This window comes from Acomys russatus, chromosome 24 (assembly GCF_903995435.1).
Source record: "Acomys russatus chromosome 24, mAcoRus1.1, whole genome shotgun sequence".
Lineage (NCBI taxonomy): Eukaryota > Metazoa > Chordata > Mammalia > Rodentia > Muridae > Acomys > Acomys russatus.
The window spans coordinates 2,655,310-2,679,389 of record NC_067160.1 but is presented as its reverse complement, the minus strand read 5'-3'; the positions used below and the strand labels follow the sequence as shown (position 1 = coordinate 2,679,389).

Genomic DNA, 24,080 nt, shown 5'->3' with positions numbered 1-24,080 from the left:
GGGGGGGGGGGTCCCCGCATCCTCCACCTGCACGGCTTTGCCGTTTACTTCTTTTTCGTCTTCACCAGCCCTTTCTGCACGAGGCTACGGTACAGCTCCTGGATGTAGGTGTAGACACACTTGGAATCGGGCACTGCCAGCCGCACCATGTCGTCCACCTCCAGCAGCTGCGCACAGTCGGCTAGTTTCCTGAGGCGGGGGGGGGGGGGGGGGGGGGGGGGGGGGGAAGAGCCCAGGTTCAAAGTGAAGAGGGAGCCAAGGAGATGACTGAGTCCAAGCAAGTGAAGGCCACCCCCGTCAGCCATCCCAGTGTGTGCTGTGGGCTGACCAAGGCTGGTGCAGACTAACACATATATTTTCAACAGACCTGGGTCTCCACATGGTCACATGGGACCTGTATTCTCCAGTCTGTATGATCTGCCTCCTTGGCACACATGTAGAGAGCTGCGCTCTGAATCATGGACAGCAAGTACTTAAAAAGGACAGAACTTGAGTCCTACCCAGTGGGCTGGCTTGCAACAATCCTAACAGTGTCATTCAATTAGAGCCTCTATTTACTAAGCACCTACTGTGCGCCGGGCACTCCTTCTACTTGTCAGCAATAAGTAGCCAAGACTGCACTCTGGACGGGCCAACAGTAATCAAACACACAGGCAGAGGTGTATCTGGTTGGTGAGACGTGCTATGGAGAAAAATATAGCAGAAAAGGGCCACTCTATGCTAGAGAGGGCTCTGGTAATTTTTTTCTTTTTTCTTTTCTTTTTTTTTTTTTTTTTTTTTTTTTTTTGAGACAGAGTTTCTCTGTGTAGCCTTGGCTGTTTTGGACTCGCTTTGTAGACCAGTCTGGCCTCGAACTCACAGCGATCCGCCTGCCTCTGCCTCCTAAGTGCTGGGATTAAAGGAGTATGCCACCATGCCTGGCTGGGCTCTGATAATTTTTAATAGGCTTCTTATGGTAAATAAGGAAGCCAAGTGGAGAGACAGCATTTGCAAAGGCTCGGGATGCAGGACTACTTGGTGTGTTTCCGGATTGTAGGCAACCCAGCGAGTCCTCTTCTAACTTCTCAGCTGCGCTCTGAGGCTACGTGATATCCATGGTGTTTTGCTGAGGCTGATAAACCAGGCTAATGGGGCCTCACTGCCTGGTGCCAGGTGTCTTATCAGATGACTCTGCGAGCTGGTCTCGGTTACCCCTCTTTATCTCTAACAAGCAGGGGAGGAACCGAGCTGAGAGGCTGTGGTGCTTTGCTCAAGGTGAAAGGGGGTAGCAGCCAGCTGGGACTCAACCCCAGGCTCACCCAAGGCCTCTGACACCGTGGCTCTGATGCTGCTAGCACTCTGGGCTGCCAAAGCTAGTCAATGGGAGCCGGAAGGCCCCAGCGGAAATCCTCTCTTGGGGATGTCACAGCTGGGCCGCAGAAATCCAAGCCGCTCGCCTGGGAGCTGGGGGAGAGGCACAGACTGGAGAGTCTGAAGAATGGGACAAAGAAGCCCACGGCAGCCACGGACGGCTACATCCTCAGCCCCGTGAGTGTGGGCCGTGCTACTCCCCCAACACCGGAGAGGCAAACCCTTTATGCCTATGGAGCCTGGAGCGGAGGAGGGGCCCTCCAACAGCCTGCCGGATGAAGCCCATTCGGGCTTGGAGTGGACCACTCCGTCCCTTCATCCAAGGATTATGAGAAGTAGAGGAGAGGCCCAGATCAGGGCAATAGCTGTGGCAGAGGGCCCTTTTCACAGCCCGTAAGACACCTCCAGAGCGGCCACAGACTTAGGAAAGAGGCGTAAGGATCTGAACCCTGGCACCTCAACTACGAGTCTCCACTCTCCGTTCCTATGGCTCCCCTTAGCTTCGTTCCTTTCCCTTAGCTCTGTTCGGTTGCCTGGTGACTCCCAAAGCCGGTGTCCATCCTCTGTGGGTTTTGTTTTGTTTTGTTTTTGTTTTTCGAAACAGGGTTTCTCTGTGTGGCCTTGGCCATCCTGGACTCGCTTTGTAGACCATGCTGGCCTTGAACTCACAGCGATCCGCCTGCCTCTGCCTCCCGAGTGCTGGGATTACAGGCGTGCGCCACCACGCCGGGCGCCTCTCTGTGTTTCTTGAAACCAGGCCTGTACTCTCTAGGTGAGGGACATGTGGCTGGGGCAGAGCTGCCTGTCCTTTCGACGCCTCTAAGCTAGCTAGACTGGGAGTGTCACACGATACCTACCCTGCCACCGTCCTTCTGTAGGGACCTGGAAAGACCCTAAGGCCTCTGCCCGTCTTCTCTGATAGGACTAAGTGAGTAGGCCCAGACAGACAATTTAGCAAATGCTTACTTGGTATAAGGAGCTTTTCACTCAGCACTGGAGGTGTTGCTGAGCTGAAATAGGACTTCATATCCCCTGACCATACTTTCCCTCCTAAGTCACCCATCTCACCGCACTGCAGGGCGACAGAGAACTGGAAGAGAGCTTCCCAGTACACAGTCTAGCTGGAATTTTGGTGTCGTTCGCCTCTGCCTTCCCAGTGCCGGGATCAAAAGCACCCACACCCAGCCATCTAGCAGCTTTTAAGCGGCATCCTTGTGCCCGAAGGCCCTAAGGCTGTATGCCTCAGAGACCCTCTTAGAAAGAGAGCGTTGGCCTGGAGAGATGGCTCAGAGGTTAAGAACACTGACTGCTCTTCCAAAGGTCATGAGTTCAATTCCCAGCAACCACATGTTGGCTCACAACCATCTATAACGGGATCTGTATACATAATAAATAAATAAGTCTTAAGAAAAAAAAAAAAAAAGAGAGAGAGACGGTTGGCCACTGATCCCCACTAACTGGAAGGGCTCCCCTTAATATGTGTAGTATGCAGTTCATTCAACTAATGTTTGAGAAAAACCTGCTGTAAAAAAATGGTGTGGAGAATAAAAACAAACAATATTCAGGCATGTTCCTGATGGACGCACATCCCTCCGTCCTGGCGGGTGGTCAGGCCTGGGTTAGACTAGAGGGCTTAGCTTCCCAGCCCAGGTATGTTAGCACCCCTATTCCTAGGGTTTGTTTGCTTATTTATTTATTTATTTGACATAGGTTCTACTATGTCAACAGGCTGATCTCCTACTGCGTGTAGCCGCGGATGACCTTTTGATTCTTGTGCCTCTAGCTCCCAGGTGACAGGGTGACGTGTGCGTGTGATCCTAACTGGGGACCAGAGACCATGCTTAGTGCATGAAACAAGCACTGAACTACATCCATAGCCGCTGACTGATTGACTGACTGGGTCTTACTATAGAAAGGAGCCAGGCCTGAATTCTCAGCAATCCTCCTGCTTCAGCCTTGCAGTGAGGAAGGTGTAGGCACATACCACTCTGTGTGCACTTTACAAAAAGTACCTGGCTGGGGGCTGGAGAGTTGGCTCAGAGGTTAAGAGCACTGATTGCTCTTCCAAAGGTCCTGAGTTCAGTTCCCAGCACCACATGGTAGCTCACAACCATCTATATTGTGATCTGGTGCCTCTTCTGGCCTGTGGGTGTACATGCAGACAGAACATTACATACATAATAAATAAATATTAAACAACGAAAAAGAAAAGGCACCTGGCTGTCTAGCAGGGTTTTGAGTAGCTCTCTGGTTAGCCATCCCATCTGTCCAGCCCTATCTCCATCCGTAACTTGGAAGTCTCTTTCTGGGACTCCCTCCCAGGCTGGAAGAGGGAGGGTGAGGACGGTAGGACTCTAACCCCTTTGTTGTCACTCTGGCAACCATGTTTTTTTGGATGGTTGGTTGGTTTTGTCTTAAGAGCGGCTCTTACACTGCATATTCCCAGGAAGGCCTGAACCTCCCCGGAGCGCTGGAAATATAGCCATTGTCACCCCATCCAGTGTTCAAAAAGTCCTGCCTTTGCCTCAGTTTCTTCTCTCAGCCTCACTCTCCCTTCCACCAGCTGCTATCCTTGACATGTGGCTGCATAAGCTTGGGCAATAATCCTCTCCTGGAACCCGAGGTAAATAGTAATTATCATAACAGCCATGATGTCCTTCATTATGGTAACAGCAATGTAGCCAAGAGGTTTTTTGAAGTGCTTGCTGTGGGTCGCTCCCTGTGACAGGTAACAGGGACTTACTTAGGTTATTGAGTTCTTATCTCTGTAAAAGGGGAAACATAATGGGATTTGGAGGCTCTGGGACGTAAGGGGGTGCGGGTACATCCACGGTTACAAAGAGTCACAATCTAACCCCAGGTTTCTGTGCCCTCCCATGCCGACCAAAGCCAGAAAGCTTACCTTTCTTGTCTCTCTTACCCTGCTTGAATCTCGCTTTTTCTTTCGATGTGTGGTGTGTATGCACACATGTATGCACACATGTATGCAGGATTGTGGAGGCCAGAAGTCAGTCTTGGATGTTGTACCTCAGGACTCACTTGTTAATTGAGTTTTGGTCTCTCACAGAACCTGAGGCTCACCCATTAGACTTGTATGGTCAGTAAGCTCCAGGGGTCTGCCTGTCTCTGCCACACTTAGTGTTTTACATGGCTCCTAGGGGTGGAAGTCAGGTCCTCTTGGCTGTGCAGCGAGAGTTTTACCAACCAAACCATCTCCCCTGCCTCCTGAATTTTCCTCAGGGCACCTGCCACTGCCTAGCGTTACACGTTTACCCGAATGTACGTTCTTAAGATCTGTCTCATTTAGAATACAAGCCACAAAGGAACACAGGTTTGTCTATTTGAACCATTTGCATAAAAGGTGCTTAAAAACAAACAAGCAGGGCTGGAGAGATGGCTCAGCGGTTAAGAGCACTAACTGCTCTTCCAAAGGACCCGGGTTCAATTCCCAGCACCCACATGGCAGCTCACAACTGTCTGTAACTCCAAGATCTGACACCCTCATACAGACATACCTGCAGGCAAAACACCAATGCATATACAATAAAAATAAATAATTAAAAAACAAACAAGCAAGCAAACCCCTCAGGTATAAGGTTGTGTGGCAGTGCCCTCATCTTGATCACCTGCCATGCGCCCCACCTGGACTCCTCTGAGGCCACCCGCCTCCCGTCTGGCTCCCGTCTGGCTTTGACATCCCAGGGCTGAGGCTTACTCGGCAGTGGAGAAGGCTAGAGTGAAGTTGTGCCGGCGCTTCGTTGGGTCCAGCTCTGCGTAGTCGAAGGCATCTGGGAAGAACTTGTGGATGAGGGCGCAGAAGGCCATGCCGCTGCTCCAACTGGAGGAGAAGTTCTGGATGTCCACGTGCTGGGACCGACAGGCAGGGAACGGAAGACCTTCGTGACCCTGGGCTGGCGCTGGACCCTGGCTGGACCCTCGAGCTTGCTTTTCCCACCCTTCGGAATCTGAAACCCTCAAATTCTCCACCATATTACTGCCCCCCCGGGGGGAGTGTCCCCTGTCCCTTTTGTGTCCCCAGCCTGTGCCCACCTCGTAGTTTCTCGTCATGGCCCGGCACCACTCCAAAAGCATGTTCTTAACACTACCAACGGCTGCCCCGGCTGCCTTCGTGTTCCGGAACAGCGCAGTGGGGCCGGAGGCTGCCCTGTTGGGGGAGGGGCAAGATACCACAAACAGCCCATTGTGGGGAATCTCAGGGTCCAGGTGTAGGGTCTGGCCTTGATGGTTTCCACTGGCCGCCAGGCCTCCCTCGCTCAGCCCATCCTGGCTCCGGTCTCCGGATCCTACCCTCCAAACTTGTCCATGATGGCTTTCCGATTCTGCGCGCGGGGTCCCCGTGGCCGGGTAGAGGCCGACACCCTGCGTTCTGGTGTCCGTTCCTTCTTTTCCTCCGAGGGTAGAGGCTCTGTGGGGCTCTGCGGCACCTCAGTGGGCGAAGACTCACTACATGGAGAGGTTACAGAAGCATGAAGGGGCATTAAAATGACTCCACGGGCTGCAAGGGGGCTGGCTAGGCAGAGGTCTCCGCCATGGACAGGTCTGTACGTCTATGCTTAATCAGTGCACACACCCATCCTGTGCCTAGCCCTGGAAGGGCCAAGAAGGAATAAACAGATTCAGGCAAACTCTGAGGAGCAAGTGGCCTGCTGAGGTCATATGGGATCTGACCTGAGTTTGGATTCTGGCTTTGTTATTATCCGCCACGTGATTTTGGGGCTCTCACCTTACTTCTCTGCACCTCAGCTTTCCCATCTGTAAAGCGGGGGACAAGAATGTCTACCTGACAGGTGATTTTTGAGGCCTACAGAAGATCGGGGACAAGTAGGTGCACTTGTTACAAAGCTGTGCCAATGCCTGGTGAGTAGTCATCGGTCACCTTTGCCCAAGAGACAAGCAAGTGAGTGAAGTGTGATGGAAGAATAAGGCCAGCTTTCTAGCACTTTCCATATGCCAGCCACCATGCTCAAGCGGTTTTTGCTCACTAGTCACTGGAGCCTACAATAACCCTGTGAGGTCTATACAACTGTTCTGTCTACTTTACAGATGAGGAGAGGCTAAGTGACATAGCTAAGGTCATGTGGCTGCAAAGTGGCAGAGCCATTGTCCAAACTCAAGTTTTCTGATTATTCTTTGTTTGTTTGTTTTTGGTTTTTTTTGGTCTTTCTTTCTTACCTTTTTTTTTTTTTTTTTTTTTTGCGGGGGGGGGGGGCACATTTCGAGGCAGGGTTTCTCTGTGTAGCCTTGACTAGCCTGGACCAGGCTGGCCTCGAACTTACAGCGATCCACCTGCCTTTGCCTCTCAAGTGCTGGGATTAAAGGCCACGACTGCCCAGCTTGTTTGTTTGTTTTTTGAGACAGGGTTTCTCTATGTATCCTTGGCTGACCTGGACTCCCTTTGTAGACCAGGCTGGCCTCAAACTCACAGAGATCCATCTGCCTCTGCCTCCTGAGAGCTGGGATTAAAAGCATGTGCCACCACACCTGTCCCGATAATTCTTATATAGATGGCACTTGGAGAGCTGTAGTGACTAGTCACTGGGCCTGAAGAGGCTCCATCCGTGGAGCAGGAGGTATACCAGGCGTCTCCATCCCTCTTACTCCATTTGTTTTCTGGGATCTGCCTGGGATACAAGGCCAGGAATCCTGGGATATCTGGAAATCAGATTCTGGGGAGGCCCAGAGATGGTTGACTTCCAAAGGAGCAAGAGATGGGAGGAGTCAGAGCGTAACAGTACCTGGCTGAAGGACTGGTCTCCGCAGATGCTGTGGAGTCCGGACCCAAACCTTCTGGAGGGAAGGAGTAGAGAGAGCAGAAGGAAGTTGCGGGAGGTTCTTCTCCCTCATGTTTACCATACAGCCTCCCCTGCTCTTCCTTACCTGGGCTGAGGCTGGGTCCCTCATCTGTGGGGCTCTCAGGCCACTCCTCGGGGGAGCTGGGAATCACCTCGGCTCTTTCTTCTGCTTCATTTTCCTTACCCTGCTCCCGCTCTTCAGTAGGACTCCCTGGCTCCTGGGGGTGAACAGGATCTGTGTAGGCAGCTACCCAAGGCTTTCTAAGAATTTCAGGAAGATTTGGAATGCTGCCTGAACCACAATCTCCTTTTCTTATCCACATTCCCAGGATCTCCACACCTGTCAGAGGGAAACTGTCCTTTCCCAAGGTATTTTCTTTTGGATGGAAAGTGCCTACGCACTCTACTGACAGGAGGTTGTGTCATGAGGGCTCTAACCTCATCAACAGACCATCCCATTGATGAGTTCATAGCTGAATAAGCTATTGTAGAAAGTAGGGCCTACTTAGGGGATTATCAGACACATGCCTTTGAAGGGCATGTGTGTGTGTGTGTGTGTGTGTGTGTGTGTGATGTGTGTTTCTTTGTGAATACATTTATGTGTGCGAGAATGGGCACATGCGTGTTACAGTGTATGTATGCAGAGGTCAGAGGACAATCCTGATTTCCTCCTTTTTTGAGACAAGTTCCCTTTGTTGTGATCTCTGTGCATTCTCCTGTCTTGACTTCCCATCAGTCACACTGGGATTACGGATGTCTACTACTGAGCCTCACTTTGACATGTGTTCTGAGGATTAAAAAAAAAAGATTTATTCATTTATTATGTATACAGTGCTCTGCCTGCATGTACACCTGCAGGCCAGAATAGAGCACTAGATATCACCATAGATGGTTGTGAGCCACCACGTGGTTGCTGGGAATTGAACTCAGGACCTGTGGAAGAACAGGCAGTGCTCTTAACTGCTGAATCATCTCTCCGGCCCAGGGTTGTGAGGACTTAAACTCAGTACTTATGGTTGTTTAGCAAGTGTTTGTACCCAGCAAGCTGTCTCTCCAAGGACGAGACTATCTTATGCTCAGAGATTTCTTTCTTTCTTTTTTTTTGTTTTTTTGTTGTTGTTTTGTTTTTGGTGTTTTGTTTTGTTTTGAGACAGGGTTTATCTGTGTAGTTTTGGCTGTCCTGGACTTGCTTTGTAGACCAGGCTGGCCTTGAACTCACAGAGATCCACCTGCCTCTGCCTTCCTGAGTGCTGGCATTACAGTTGTGTGCTACCTTGGCCAGCTTGCTCAGAGATTTCTTGCCTCCTTCTGTTTCCTGCTTCTCGGCTGCCATAGGAAAAAAAAAATCCCTTTATTGTGTGCCCTTTCACATATTTCTGCCTCAACACAGGCCTAAAAGCAATGAAGCCAGGACTGAGACCTGTGAAACCATGAGCCAAAATAAAACTCCTCCCCTTTAAATTGATTTACTTGGATGCTTTGTAGCAGTAACAACAACAGGGAATGAGGGAGGTTTTGACTCCGAGGGAGAGAAGGCGCCAGACCCTCTTATGCTTGACTCACCACCAGCTCCTTTGTGTCACTTTTGATCTCTTTTCCGTCAACTTCCTGAAGCTCGGCCTCATCCTGGTCTTTCACATCAGCTTTGTTCTGAGACTCATTTTCAGCCTCTTTGACAGCAACCTCTGCCCTGGCATCCTCCTTGGGTTCAGGCTTGGCCTTATCATTCACATCCAATTTCTCCTTAGATTCCAGATTGGTCTCTTTCTCATCAGCCTCCTGCTTCTTCGAGGCCAGTGCGGCCTCCTCTTTTCCATTAACCTCACTGGGTTCAGGTTTTGTTTCTTCCTTCTTGTCAGCATCTTCCTGAGAAGCCACAGTGGTGGCTTCCTCCCGACTGTCCTCCTCTGTAAGGTCAGCCTTGGCTTCCTCTTTCCCACTGGCCTCCCCTTGCGTGTCTGCCTTGAGGTCATCTAACACATTTGCTTCGCCGGGCCGTTCCCCTGACAGGACACCCTCAGATGCTGCTTCGCACGGATGTGCTGCCCCATCTGGAGGACCTCCTTTGTCACTTGTCCCAACTGTGTCTTTGGCCACCTCTTCTGCCGTGCCTTGACATCCAGGTGTCCCAAGATTCCCTGCAGTTGGAGAGACAGTGGTTCCATCCTCAGAGGGATTCCCTTCTGTCTGTTCCATGTCTAGAAAGAAAAGACACGAGGACAGTGTCACACACTGCCTTGGCATGAAGTGAAGACCCTGCCCTCTGAGTGCCCTGGCCCATGAGTCAAGAAGTCTGTGGTTCTGTCCTATTTCCCTTATTAGCCGGCCATGACACCAAATACCCACTCTCCCCATGGTAACAAGAAGGATGTAAAGGATTTCCTCTGCTATAGTGGGGCAGTTGGACCATATTGACTTGGTGTTGGATGGTATTTATCCATTGCCCTTCTGTAGGCTGTGCCTTTATTACTGTAGTTATTCTGGAGCAGGGTCGCATGTAACCCAGGGTGGCCTCAAACTTGCTTTTTAGCAAAGGATTTCATAGAACTGATCCTACTGCTAGGATTGCAGGCTTGCACCACCACAGTTGGCCGATGATGGTGGTGAAGATGATGATGGGGATGGTGGGATGATTGATGGTGGTGATGATGATGATGAGATGATTCTAAGGATCCAACCTAGAGCATCACTTTATTCCTGAATGAAATGCCCAGCCTCATAATGCTTTTTCAGTAATTTTTGCCTTGTTTCGATTAAGCCAACTGAAGTGGTCACAATTTAATACCATCATTCTGGAACTGCCTCAAGCAGGCTGGTGTATAGAACTAAGAAGCCCTGCTTTGCCTCCGTTGTATGGATTTTCAGTTACCGTCTATTTCTGGTAAGCGACATTGAGAGTCCATCTCCAGCAATGATCTAAAGTGTCTTTTTAAAAAAATGCATTATTGAACTTAAAAATAACTTAATTCAAAACAAGACAGGCATTTAGGAAATTTGAGTAAAGATGGTACAAATGTCAAATCATAGAGGTGATGTAAATATACTGGGGTCTTGGGGTGCTCCTGGGCAGGCTAGGCTCTGAACCTCTGTGATTCCTGAGAAAGTGGGTGAGTAGGGTATACTTTGGGTAAGAGACTAGAATCACATGCCCTCCGGTCTGCACAGATGGCCTCCACCTGCTCCTGGTGCGTGTGGAGGGGCGGTGCCTTAACTTGGTGGTTCCTATTTGAGTGTAGTACATAGTTTTTGGGGTGGAGGAAAGAGTACGTTCCGTCACTACCTTCTCTTGTTGGGGGTCTAGTTACAAAGAAAACAGTTCCCAAATAGGGCTCAGGGCATGACTCAGACAGTAAGAAAAGTGGACACTCCTGTCATCGGCTAAAAATACCTCCTACCCTTGGCAGTACTTTCTTAGTGAGCATACCCAGGACACCTCGATAAGTTGGGGCAGAGCACAGGCAGCGTGAAGACAGAATCTGCTTCTGCCTCCCACTTCAGGGTTCTGGTCCCCCAGACCAAAGTCCAGAGGTCTGGATTTGGTGCCCTCCACTTTCTAGGAAGTAAATGAGGTCTTGTAAAAATATGAAGACTGCTCACCACTGTAGTCCCAGCTCCGGTCACAGATCCCAGTAAGGGCTCCCCCTTCCTGTGTGCCATGTGGCAGTGTGCATGGAAGCTAGCCAGGCAGTCATGGCACATGGACCCTGGCCATCTAGTCACTCACTCTGAGCTCAAGGCATTCCCTCAGAGCCCCAGATGGAGGTCAGAGTCTCTAGTCAGTACCCTGTAGAAGTCAGGCACAAATGGAGGAGATGTGGCTTGGGGGGCAGATTGCTTTCCTAGACTGCTTAAGGCCCCTATTCAACCTCTAATATTGTATAAACTGGGCATGGTGGTACATGTGTGTAATCCCAGCATTTGTGTGGCAGAAGAAGGAGGAGCAGTCTCAGCTACATTGTGATCTTGAGGCCAGGTGAGGCTACGTCTCAAAATAAAATAAAATAAAATAGAAAGAAAGAAAAGAAAAACAAAATGAATGAAAGTTCTCTTGATAGTGAGAGGAAGATGCATTTATTCACTGACCAAGGTTGTTCCAAATATAGCCAGCTTTTCACTCTCTTAGAGATACACAGCAGCATTAGCAGTTAAGTAGGTATCAGGTGCCACTGAGTTTAAAAAAACTGAAGACGGAGCTTGAACATCATTGAATTCACCTTTCTTTAAACCCACCTGGCCCTGGGTTTTTCTCCTTGCCTTCTTTTCTTACTAAAATGCTTTCCATGAGACATTCCTATCCCCCACTTTGACAAAGCCATGTTCAAGGTCTGAATGAGGCACAAACTCTCTCCCCTCTCTGTTCTTTGTCCTTGTGGGGTAGGTGGTTGTGAGTCTGTGGTGAAGGCCACTGGGGTCTTGTGGCGGTAGAATTCTAGCTCCCACTGTTTACTGTGTGGTACTCGTTCTGAATTTTAATTTCTGGGCACATAAATAGGTTCCAGACCATATGAATAGTGGGGGGCTTAGGCCTCTGACAAGTGGGAAGTATTTGGAGGGAGTCTCAGTCCACAGCTTGCCTGGAGAAGAGTGACTGGGTCATTCTTGAGCCAGGGTGAGGTCCCCACCCGGTCCCCAGGGCATTTATTAATGATAGGAGACAGAGAGAGCTGAATGTCAGTAAGATGATAGCAAGTCCTTTTTATACCCCTAAGTGATGCATGTTTGGCTAAGACATAGCTGATTGCTTCAACCATCTTTGCCTCTAGCTGCTGTCACACACCTAACGTTGAGGGGAAAACACACACACACACACACACACACACACACACACACCCCTCAGCTACCTTGCCTATTCGTTTATCACCTCTGCTTTCCCTCTCCAGCCTTGTCATAAATAGACAAGGAGTGAAGAAGCTTTGAATTCTGAGGAGCCAGGATGACACCCCCTTCCCCCCAGGGCTCATGGTTCTACAGCAGTTTACAGCTTACACTGGAGTGTTTCGCTTTACTTTCGCTGTTCCTTGCTCGACCTCTCAGAAGGGATGTAAGTAGCCCCATTTTATACTTTAGGAGTCTGGTTGAGGGAGTAGAATTCCTGTGACTAAAGTCATTGGAAAATTAAGTAGGTCAAATTATACCTGGATCCTAGGTCTCCTGGGTGCAGAGTTAGAGTGTGTACTGAAAATACTTTTGCTGCTAGATCCTCAGTCTGGTGTCCCTTGAATAGCCCTGGATCAGACAGTGGGCATCTCCCCTGTGGGGAGGAGCCACTGAATAAGGCTCAGGAGTTCCTCTCTCCTCTGAGTGCACACTAGACCCTTCACAAAAGACCTCCTCACCACTCCTCTCCCATTTTGCTCTCTGCTTCTTTCTTCCCTCTTCCCCACTGAACCCCAACTGTTACCCCATCTTGTGTCCAATTCAGCTCCCCTAGTCCAGAGGGAAAACCCAAGTTCTGAATGGAGCAAAGGATGCTTGCTGTCTCTGAGATGCCTCTGTCTCCCACTGCCCCCCAATCCCTCTCAGTAGTTCTGAGGCTTCTACCTTACCTACCTCAGCCCTCCTAATGTCCCCAGCCCCGCAAAAGTCCTCTACCTGTCCCCCCAAGGCCCTCTTCTTAGATGGCCACCTCCAGGCTACTCTGTACCTGAACTCAAAGTTACCCAACTCCTCTAGGCAGCTGAAAAGAGTTGCTACAGTGAAGAGAATTAGGAAGCAACCTGCTTTTCTCTCATTGTAGGAGTCTCATCGGAAGATCTGGCTTGTGGGAGGGTAAAAGTAGGGCATGGAATCTATGGGAGTAATTAAAAGGGGGCCCAGAGCTTTTCCTACCTGTGGGGTTCTGCCTGCAGCTTGGGAGCTCTTGTCTCTTTCTAGCTGAGTAGCCTCACTCCCAATTGTCCTTTAAGCTCTGGTGGCTTTGAGCCCCTAGTTCATAGTCCCGCCTCCTTGCTCCCACCCCACCCCACCTTCAAGAGGCCTGGGCTTCTGGGCTTCAGGAAGAGCATTGTTTACTGGCCTGTTGGTACAACACTTTCTGTTAGACTGGGAGGCTCAAATTTCCCCTGAAGATCTGACAGGTGGCACCTTTCAATCATGCTGCGTCCCTCTCCTGACCCCACCAGCATCTTTCCTGTGATCACCCTCCTCCCTGAAGTGCTCTGGCCCTGGAGCTGTTGACAAGCAGCCGTCTGTCTAGCTCATCCAGAACATGGTCTCCAGCTCTCTGGCCGCCAATGATCATCCAGAGCCAAGCTTGGCCTTCTGTGCTTCCTTAGCCCCTTGCTTCCTGTCCTTCTCTAATTTCCTCCTTTACTCCTCTCTAGACAAAGCAGCTGCTGAGGAATGGGCTCAGGAGAGGGCAAATAGGACAGCTGCCAACAGTGGGCTCACGATAGGCCAGGAAGCTTGGAAGAGGAGGAGCCAAAAGGGAAGAGGAATGGAGAGAGCCAATGAAAACCAGACTTAGCATCTACATCATGCATAATTTACTGCTTCTGTTTTGAGCTCTTATTGACTGGTACATGATCACCTCTGAATATATATATATATGTGTGTGTGTGTGTGTGTGTGTATGCGCGAGCGCACGCATGCGCTTGTGTCCTGAATTGAAGTTTTGCTCAGAGAACAAAACAAAGTAAACCTTATCTTGGCTGTGTGTCACACAATGTAAGGGGGGTATCTCTTGGAAAGTGTGGACAAGGACACCCCTCCCATTGATGAAGCTTGTGACTCCTCCAATTCCCCTCCCCCAGCCCCTTTGGCTCAGCCACCTTGGCTTGCTTCCTGTTCCTTAAATAAATCTGATCAGTGCTTTCCAAACTCAGGACTGTGTTGGGCCCTCCCGACGCAGCCACCAGGATTCTTCTCAATCACGCTTTATTGGGAGCGCCCTTGAAGCTGAAGCGAAAGACCCCGAATGCCGGAGAGTGCATCACTTAAATAGCTCTGTGTATGTGTCGTGTCAATCTCTCATAGGTCGTATCTGGATGCCTCATTAGCATGCTCCATTAGCATGCCCGTGGCTGAGAGGGCAGCTCCAGAATACTTCATTTGCATACCCCTGTTCGGGAGGGGCACGTTGGGAGAGCTTATGCCTGTGCACGCGTGGGAGCGGTTGCTGCTGTCGCCATTACTGGGTGCGGGCGCGCCTTACAGGACTGGGTTTTCCTTTCTGCTCTTTGCGAGGTTGCTTCCTTCTCATTGTTCTTTCTCTCAGGGAGGTCCTTCATGATTGTCATGTCCCAAGCAGGGTATTTCCAACTCTTAATAGTCAGATTGCAAACTGTCATTAGGCCCAAGAAAAATCTTCAGTCCAAAGTTGTTGCAGTTATTATTTAATTTCTGGCATAAAACAATGTTCAAATAAGTGTGTCATCTGTCCATAGTATGTCTCCTTCATTCATCCAGAAATTATCTGCCAAAGACAGGTGAGTTCTCCCACATTTGTCTAGCTTGATTTTTTTTCTTCCTTTAACTAGATAATAAAAACAGCATGCTAGAAGACTGTGGTAAACCCCCACCTCTCTTGTTTTTTGTTTTTGAAACAGGGTTTCTCTGTGTAGCCTTGGCTGTCCTGGATGCATTTTGTAGACCAGGCTGGCCTCGAACTCACAGTGATCTGCCTGCCTCTGCCTCCCAAGTGCTGACATTAAAGGCTTGTCCCACCATGCCTGATTTATCAAAACTTCTATTAGATAATCCTTTTAATCTTTGATCTATTGGTTTGTGAACAGCAAGTAGGTGTTGGAGACAACAGCATTAAACACAAGAGAAATTAGGTAAATGAGATAGTTTTAGTGTGAAGAGATAGTAATCACATCAAAAAGCGAAATATGTAACACATTAAGTGTGACGGGTTCTATAAAATAAGGTGATGTGGGGTAAACAATACAGCTGTCTGTTTGTTTGTGTTTTGTTTTGTAGGGAGGAGAATATACTTGCAGATACGGCATGTGAGATGGGGAGGAAGACCTCAAGCAAGTTTGAGACTGAAGCCTGTGACAGTGAGGGACACCAGCACTCGTGGCAAAGAGGACAGTAACTAGAAAGAAGGGAGGGAGCATACTTGGTGTGTTTGATAAAGAGAGAGGCTATCAGCATGGCTGGAGAAAGCACTGGGGTGGGAGGACAGTCAGAAATAAAAGGAAGAAAACAGGGTTGGCCAATCATGTGGGATTTGTAGTGGCTTACACTGATTATCTACTTATACCGTCCAGAGCGACTTAGGAGATAAATGTCTAGACAAGTCCATGAGACAGTTCTATAAGCGGTTCAGTGAGGTGGGAAGACTTCCCATGGGCTGGGAGGACCGACTGAATAAGAAGGATAAAATGAGCTGAGTCCCAGCGTCCTTCCGTGTGTCTTGACTGTGGACATGATATGACCACTTGCCTCCCGTTCCTGCCACAACGCCCTCACTGCCACAACGCCCTCACCACCACAATGGAATGTTACCTCCTGAACTGAAGGCCGCGGCAAACCCTTCCTCCTGTGGGCTGCTGTTCTCAGGTAACAGATCACATCATGGAGGGAGTAATACAGGGTCTTACAAGCTATTGAGAAGACTTAGGCTTTTGCTCTGTGATTAGAAACCATGGTGATACTTAGGGTGTGAGTGACATGATCTCTTTTTAGGTTTTGTTTTGTTTAGACAGAAACAGTGAGAACAGCAAGGAGACTAATGTGGAGACTGGGTACAGTATGTGGTGGTCTAGACCGTGGTCATTTGTGAAGGCAAGTAAAAAGTGATGAGGAACAGCCACAGTGCAGACAGCAGCCAAGTTTGGGTAGGCTTTCTACTTATGTTAATGGGTTAGTCTCTCGCCTCTTGCTCCTCTCAAGACAGTCCAGGGAGATATGTTTATCTTTGTATTCCCTCAGCCCTTTATGAGTAAGTAGCAGGCCCCATGAGGAGATCCTCTGCTCCTTTCTTTGGGGCTGGAGTCCCACCCAAGAAGGCAGTACTGACCCAGAGCGAGAGACCAATATGGAACCTTTCTATGAGGATGGGAAAGATGGAATGCTGGGTAGAGTGAGGGGGCCAGAGAGCATCCAATTGGGGTGGCGCTTGGGTTCCAGGGATAGTCTCAGAAACTGAAGCTATAAAGAATACCACGGGTGACTGGAGAGTTTTACCTGCAGCACCAAAATGCTAGAGACAGGGGCCAGGCAGTGGTTGCGGCACACCTTTAATCCCAGCACTTGGGAGGCAGAGACAGGCAGTCACTGTGAGTTCGAGGCCAGCCTGGTCTACAAAGTGAGTCCAGGACAGCCAAGGCTACACAGAGAAACCCTGTCTAATAAATAAATAAATAAATAAATAAATAAATAAATAAAATAAAAAAAGAGCAAACAACAACAACAACAAAACAAAACAAAAAGAATAGAGATAGGGCCACATAGTAAATAATAACAGTAGTGCCACTGCCAGCAAAACCAGTGATTTTCCAGGCCCTGAAGGGAACGGAAGTAGGAAGTTGCTCAATGTCTATGGTTTTAATTATACTAGCTGAATAAATTCTAGGGGTATTCTGTGCAGTGCAGTGCATATAGGCAGTGATATATATAGTGCAAGTAAAGAATCTACATTAAAGGCTCTAATTACGATTAAAAAGATCCACCTGAGAGGTTGGGGAAAATGTTTGCATTCGGGAGCAGGAAACTGCTTAGGTGGGGAAAAGAGCTTCCTTTGTAATAATAGCAGGGTCCTGAGTTAGAATCCCCAGAACCATGTAACACCAGGCACGGTAGGATGGGTCCACAGTCCCAAGACTCCTACAGTGACATGGGAGGCAGACAGGTGCAGCCCTGAAAGCTTTCAGGCCAGCTAGGCTGGTATAGGCAGCAGGAAACACAAGACATCCTGTGTCGAACATGGTGGAAGTTAAGGATAGAAACGTGAGGTTGTCCCCGACCCCCATGTGCACAGTGTGTGTACCTACATTCTCTCTCACACTCAAACATAAAAAGACAAATATTTTAGCCGGGCGTGGTGGCACACGTCTTTAATCCCAGCACTCGGGAGACAGAGGCAGGTGGATCGCTGTGAGTTCAAGGCCAGCCTGGTCTACAAAGCGAGTCCAGGACAGCCAAGGCCAGCACAGAGAAACTCTGTCACAAAAACAAAACAAAAAACCAAACAAAAACAAAAAACACCAAAAAAGATAAATATTTTTAAAATCTGCAGTAGATTACATTAGGAAGTAAATGAGCTGGTGAGATGGCTGAGTGGGTGAGGGTGCTTACCACCAAGCCTGACATCTTGGGTTGGATTACTCTGGACTCACATGATGGACGGAGAGAATCAGCGCCCACCAGTTGCCCTTTGACCTTCCACATGTGCCCATAGCACATGTTTTTATAAATACATTTAAATTAAAAAAAAAAAAAGAATATCAAATGAGTGCTGTAGTTCAGTTGTGGAGTGCTTGCTTAGAATGCACGAGACCCTGCTGCATTCAGCCTTCAGCACTGTCAAAGAAAGATGGGGGGCTAAGGGGTACGGGCGGGAATCACTATTAGCCGAGGATGTGAAAATAGCACTTTGGAGGAAAAGACTTCATCTGTTAAAGACGACAATAGATCAATAAAATGTGACTAAACTTTAGGAATTGTTAAACCCTGGGGTTAGATACAATAATGATCATTAGAATGTGTTCTGTGTATGCTGTGAATTGGCTTGCTGCCGACGCTCTGCCCCTCACTCAGGACTCTATGGTACTTTGGAATCCTCTCTAGCCAAATGAAGTCGTTTTCCTCTTCGACCTGCGGGCGGCTCCGTCTCTATGGTAGCCGGTTTCCCAGCACAGCCTGGTCTGCGTTTTCTTCCGGATCAAAAAAAAAAAAGAGGTTGGACTTCCCTTCCGGAAGTGACCCACGTGCTGCTTCTTTTACCTACTGGGTACCCGGCAACTTTTTTTTTTTTTTTTACTATTGACCCGAAGTTGGGGACGTTGTGGAAACTGTGACCAGCCTCAGACCGTGGTGAGTGAGCCTCAGTGTCTGGCCCCTAGGGTGACCCTGAAGATGCCGTCGCCTTGACCGAGGCGCAGCCTTCGGGCCAGCACCGGGAACCTAGGTTGTGGTTAGGGTCGGACTCTCAGAGCCACGCGGGTTCAGGCTCACGGCTTTGAGTGTTGTGTCCCTACGGTCGATCGTCTGGCTAGGAGCGATCTCGGGAGGCACGGAGAGGTCTCAGTTTCTGGTCCCGAGCCCCATGACATCCTGAGTGACCTTGAGCTGGACACTGTCCCCTCTAAGGGCCTCGTTTCCACTTCTGTTAAGAGGGCTGACAACGTTTACTGAGAGCAGTGGCCCCTGAAGGTCTGGAATGTTATTATTCTTCGCGTCCTCTGGCCCCCGGGTATTAGGGTGAACCGGGAGGGGTCGGCGTTGACGATCGTGTCTGCTCCTAGGACTAAAGACCAGGAGGCTAGTCTCTCCAAGGTGCTAGGTTGACATGGACCCGCTCAGAGCCCAGCAGCTGGCTGCAGAGCTGGAGGTGGAGATGATGGCTGACATGTACAACAGGTAAAGAGATCACTCCTAGCTACCCTGTTTTGGAAAATTAGCCCTGGTCACCCTTACCACAACAGTGAAGGACTGAGCGCTGGGATTAAAGGTGTTCACCACTACCACCTGGCCTTCATTACACTTTAGCTCTGTGTTAGGCTCTTGAAAAAGATTTTCTGTATATTGTCATTTAGATTTCTTTCTTTTTTTTTTTTTGGATTTGTTTTTATATGTATGACTGTTTTGCTTACATGTATGCATGCACACCACCTTCCCACAGAGGCCAGTAGAGGGCATCAGATCCACTGGAACTGTAGTTACAGGTAGTTGTGAGCTACCATGTAGGTGTTGGGCACCAAACCCAAATCTTCTGCAGGAGCAGTAAGTTCTCTTCACCACTGAGCCATCTCTCCAGCCCCCCCCCCATTATCATTTTTTTTATACTCAAGATAATTCACAGGGAGAAGGGGGTATAAGCTGGTAGGGCGCTTGTCTAGAGTGCAGGAAGCCTTGGTTTGACGTGGTGCCTATCATTGCAGCACTCAAATGGAGGCCAGCAAATCAGTAGTTCGAGTTTATCCTTGGCTGTGTAGTGGGTTCGAGGCCAGTCTGGGATAGATGAGACCATTCTAAAATAAATAAACAAATAAAAAACCAGTGGGTTAATTTCATTAGTGCCATTTTAACGTAGGGGGTTGGGGTATCAAGGGATTTAGTAATCTCAGGGTCTATAGTTCGGTCTGTAGCTATGTGAGGACCAGAACTTCAGGCTGACTTCACAACTACTGCTTACAGCTGTTTGGCCAATTTGGAAACAAATCCTGGTGCACTGGTCACCAGCTGAGTATCTTTGGGCAAGCTGTCTCATAACTGATGTCTCACCTATAAAACTGACAGGATGAGCAGTGCTTTATGAAGAAGACAGTACAATATTAGACATGGAAGCCTTCAGCATTTAGCACATCATACAGAAAACAACAGAAGCTCCTTTCATTGGCTGATTTACCTTTAAGATGCAGACTGAGCAGTCAGGCTAGCTGGCTCTGTGTGATCCGTAGCAAATCACTGAGCTTCTCTGTCTCAGTGTCCTCATCTGTAAAATGGTTGTAATGGTGGTGGCTGACTTGGAGGTTCCGTAACAGAGTCTGTACCAGCCCTGGGTGTGATGCCTGGCACACGGCCAGTGTCCAGCAAGTCCTTCCCGACTCACGTGACTCAGACAAGGTTCTGGGTCGGGAGAACCTTCCAAGGTGCTTGAAGTGAAAACTGAGGATTTCTTCCACTGTTTTCCCGGGGGAGGTGGGGAGGCAAAGTCAGTACAGCAGGGTTGGAGTTGTTGAGGGTCCTGGGGTGTACAAGAAGTTACTGACAAACCCTTGTCCTTCTGTAATCCCAGAATGACCAGAGCCTGCCACCGGAAGTGCGTGCCTCCCCACTACAAGGAAGCAGAGCTGTCCAAAGGCGAGTCTGTGTGCCTGGACCGGTGTGTGTCTAAGTACCTGGACATCCACGAGCGGATGGGCAAAAAGCTGACAGAGTTGTCTATGCAGGATGAAGAGCTGATGAAGAGGGTGCAGCAGAGCTCTGGACCTGCATGAGGCCCTGGGCAGTGCACACCCAGGCTGTACCTCGCCACTTATTTTATTAAAGTGTTTCCTAATGGATGTCATATGTGAAAACCGTCACACTTAGGCTTTCTGGAGCATCTCCAGGACCTCTGGGTGTGGTAGAGCTCTCCTGGCTAAAGAAGGGGACTTGTCACGCTGGTTTGTGACTGTGTATGTGTGTATATGTATATATCTGTATTAAAACAAATTTGTGCAAAGCAGTGTCTTTTTTTTGAAAGTAATAAGTCAGACAGAGCATCCAACAGGAGGGAAGTTGATGAAATGGGTCTTTCTATGGGGTTGGGGTTGGGTTTTTTGTTGGTCTGTTTTTAACAAACAGGGTTTTACTATGTAGACCAGACTGTCCTTAGACTCACAGAGATCTACCCGTATCTGCCTTTCAAGCGCAGGGACGAAGATGTGCACCACCACACCCAGCAGGTTGTTTGTATTTTGAGGCAGAGTTTTACTTGCAGCCCAGTTTGCCTTCAAACTCAGTCTTCCTGTGTCACTGTCTAAATGCTGCCATCACAGGTATGTGCCTTAACAATGCTTTAAGACTATAGTTTTTGCGTAGAGTCTGAGGCTTGCTGTGTGGCTCAGGATGTGCTGCATTCCTCTGCACTAGTAGGAAACACTTTTTAAAACTTGATAGTAAGTGGAGGCAAGCTGGCATTTCTACACATCAAAGTGACTTAGAGGTGACAGTGGATAGGATTTAGCAAGCAAGTTAGCCAGCCATGTTATCCATACTCCAGGTAGCTAGGATGCTGTCGAGGTACGAGGTGGGCCAGGCATCTTGGAAAGGGATCTGGGAAGGGATGATGACTCCGGGCATCTGCGTTCACCTGACCCGGACTGTGCTCTGCAGGCACTTTGCAGTTTCCGAGAGAGTCCACCCACCCAGACTAAAGGTCTAATTAGGAAACAGGTTCAGCAATGCCGCTGCTTGCCAAAGGTCACATACTAGAGTGAGGGAAGGCCAAGCCCCACTCCTGTCTGAGGAGGACCCTTGGGGGAATACTGCGGTCAGAGTGTGGCTAGTCCAGAAGGCACTTTGTTGACACTGAAGTCACTGGCAGAGCTGGGCCTTCAAAGTGGGCATTTGTTGTTTGTAGAGGTGTCTGGGATGGAGTAAAGGGCAAGAGAGGCAGAGGCTTAGTTCAGCTTACAAGTGCCTGTTCAAGTCGGATTAGAGACTTGGCTGAGATTGTCTTCCTGCACGACCTTGGGAGAGGTGTTTGACTGCTTCAGTTATCCTACCATTAAAATTGCAGTGGGGTCCATCTGCCTCTTTGGGAAGTTGTAAAAACTAATAGCCCAATAGTTAGAAAGATGTCTGAAATACATCAAGCACTCAATAAATTGCTAAATCTGGTGCAAAGTGGAGAAACTACATAGACTTGGGTAAAATCGCAAACCCAATGTCTGTCGTTAGGGTGGGCAGAATAGTTAAGGCTTTCTCAATGCTGAAATGTATACAAGTTTAGGCCAGCAGGTGGCGCTGTCTGCCCGTGGGTCTTAGCTGCTGGGGCAGTGCCACAAAGTTAGAACATTTGCTCGTTCTCTGCCAGCAAAGCACAATGCTGGGAAGAAAGAGGAGTCACTGTAAGGGAAGGAGATACTGTATCTGCCTTCAGGTTTAAAAGGGACATAATGAGTATTCTCTTGATAGTGCGCAGCTGGAACAAACAAAGCCTGGTGCACACGGGGAGAAGAGTGCGCAGCTGGAACAAACAAAGCCTGGTGCACACGGGGAGAAGAGGTTCCGGCTCAGGGATAGCTCTTAGGAAGGCTTTGCCATGGCAGGGAAGTGTGGAAACAGCTGCAGTGTGGCTGCAACACCAAGTGTGAAGAGAAAAGCTGAGCAATGAGCCCAGAAGCCTGGGCAGGCTCAGCTCCAGCACAGCCTAGGGAGTGGGCTGTGTTAAGCCATTTGGATTTTCTCCTGCTAAGGGCGTCAGCAGACTGTTACAGGATCTAAACCTTTCAGTGACAATGGCAAGTCTGCTTTTCAAAGGCCTGCTCTCCCTGCCAGATAGATAGCAATAGGTGACAGTAGATAATGGATCAAGGAGGAACGAGGTACAGACAGGAGAGAGACAGATGGAGATGTAGGGTTAGCTCACATGGAGTTGCTGTAGCTGAGCTCTGCTGAGGGTGCCATATTATTTTCTTTAATGTTAGGACAACTCTTAGGCCAGGTAGAACTTGAAGTTTATGAATGAAGAGGCCGAGCCTCTCAAGAGTTCATCCCTTGTCCAAGGCAGAGCTGGGCTCCTTCTCATGTTAGTGTATTCTATGGTAGGCAACTTCGAAGACTCCTGGGCCCAGTGCTTGAGCTCTTCTTTTGGGTTCCCCTCCCTGTGTACAGTGTGCACTCAATGAGGAAACTTCCTTCTTATAAAAAAGATCATAGCTAAGGTGACAGGACATAGTTATGAAAAACTGCACACTTCTTCCCTTTCTTACTAACCCTGAAGAAGCCAGCTCCCACACTGAGCTGGCAGTGAGGAGGTAAGCAACATTCACATGGTGAATGCCCCCACTGTGGTGTGAGCAAGCCTGGAAGCAGATCCTTCCCTTCCCTGGTGGCTTGTGACAGCATTCCCGATCCACACTTTGCAGCCTGTGAGAGAAAGTGAAGGTCAGGATCCAGTCGAGTCACACCTTATCTCCTAACCTGAGAGGCTGAGATAAAGCGTTATGTTTTGGGGTAGTTCAGCCACAGAGAGCTCATGCACATGTTGTCTATGTACCCAAGGCAGTTGTCTGAGGCTTGTTCTTTTCACACCTATGCTAGAATGTGTTGGGTGCCTTTCCGGGCCATCGGGATATATCATGAGCAAGGCAAATTAAGACATGATCCCTTTTAGAGCTTATATTCTAGTAGTCAATGCTGATCTGAAGGGCAGGCAGCCCTTGAGAATCTAGGGTCTCAGACCTGGTTAAAGTCTGACAAAAGCTAAGAGCTATTTTCTCAGTGCATACATATAGATTAGTATAAGAATTCTTGTGCGCTGAGCTAAGAGGAGTCTTGTGATAAGCACTGTCTTAGGCCATAGGACCCAGTGGAGTGATGTGTTAAAGGACCTAGCTGGTCCTTTAAATACAAATATTAAAACAAGGTAGTTTTTTTTCTGGTTTTTCAAGGCAGGGTTTCTCTGTGTTAGCCTTGGCTTTCTAGACTCGCTTTGTAGACCAGGCTGGCCTCAAACTTACAATGATCTGTCTGCCTCTGCCTCCTGAGTGCTGGGATTAAAGGAGCACATCACCATGCCTGGCAAGGTGGTTTTATAGTTGTGGAAAATGTTAGGTTTTGGGCTAGGAGCCACATCTACTTGTAGCAGCCTCTGTCCATAGCAGGAGAAATGGCAAGCCCCCTACCCAGAGACTGTCCCTTACCCCCTGTATCCCAGAAGAATAACAGGTACCATAATAAAAAACATTTAATGAGTACATATGTGTACATATGTCAGAGGTCAGAGAAAAACTTTCAAGTGTCAATTTTCACTTTCTGCCATGTGGGTTCCAAAGATTGAACACAGGCCTGGTGACAAACATCTACCTATGGAACCATCTCTCTGTCTCCCACACTTTTCTTACTTCTCCAAGGACAGAACCAGGCTACTGGACTCCCCAGATATCAGAGAGCTACCAGTGGTACCCCGTCCCCCAGGTAATGGGTACACCATAAGTAAATGTGGCTCTCCTGCCCAGTTCCTGTGGATCCTCTAAGTCACATACTAACAAAATTCCTTCCTCTCTTCCTCATAAAGCAAAACCTCCTACCCATCAT

At 48.8% G+C, this 24,080-nt stretch overlaps 2 protein-coding genes across 2 annotated transcripts in view; one reads left to right on the top strand and one right to left on the bottom strand.

The window, feature by feature from the left end:
• The window catches only part of Timm10 (translocase of inner mitochondrial membrane 10), a 98,153-nt gene extending 77,640 nt beyond the window's left edge, over positions 1–20,513 (top strand). Inside the window, exons 2-4 of the mRNA XM_051166447.1 lie at positions 18,087–18,146; positions 18,578–18,692; positions 20,071–20,513. Coding sequence (XP_051022404.1) covers positions 18,622–18,692; positions 20,071–20,272 — 273 coding nt within the window. The 5' untranslated portion in view covers positions 18,087–18,146; positions 18,578–18,621 and the 3' untranslated portion in view covers positions 20,273–20,513. The remainder of the gene's footprint in view (positions 1–18,086; positions 18,147–18,577; positions 18,693–20,070) is intronic.
• Positions 12–9,359, bottom strand: Smtnl1 (smoothelin like 1). The gene is made up of 7 exons (XM_051166451.1): positions 8,727–9,359; positions 7,249–7,381; positions 7,107–7,158; positions 5,659–5,814; positions 5,401–5,515; positions 5,066–5,217; positions 12–189 (listed from the first exon to the last, which is right to left on the bottom strand). The coding sequence occupies exons 1-7, from the start codon at positions 9,357–9,359 to the stop codon at positions 45–47; spliced, it is 1,386 nt and encodes a 461-aa protein (XP_051022408.1). The 3' UTR covers positions 12–44.
• Positions 20,514–24,080: the final 3,567 nt, after the last annotated feature.

Excerpts from the sequence above, each read along its gene's own strand:
- Smtnl1 (XM_051166451.1), bottom strand. The coding sequence starts at position 9,359 with ATGGAACAGACAGAAGGGAATCCCTCTGAGGATGGAACCACTGTCTCT. Across the intron at positions 7,382-8,726 it reads GTGACACAAAGGAGCTGGTG|GAGCCAGGGAGTCCTACTGA; the intron begins GTGAGTCAAGCA and ends GTTCACCCCCAG. Across the intron at positions 5,218-5,400 it reads CCATGACGAGAAACTACGAG|CACGTGGACATCCAGAACTT; the intron begins GTGGGCACAGGC and ends TGTCGGTCCCAG.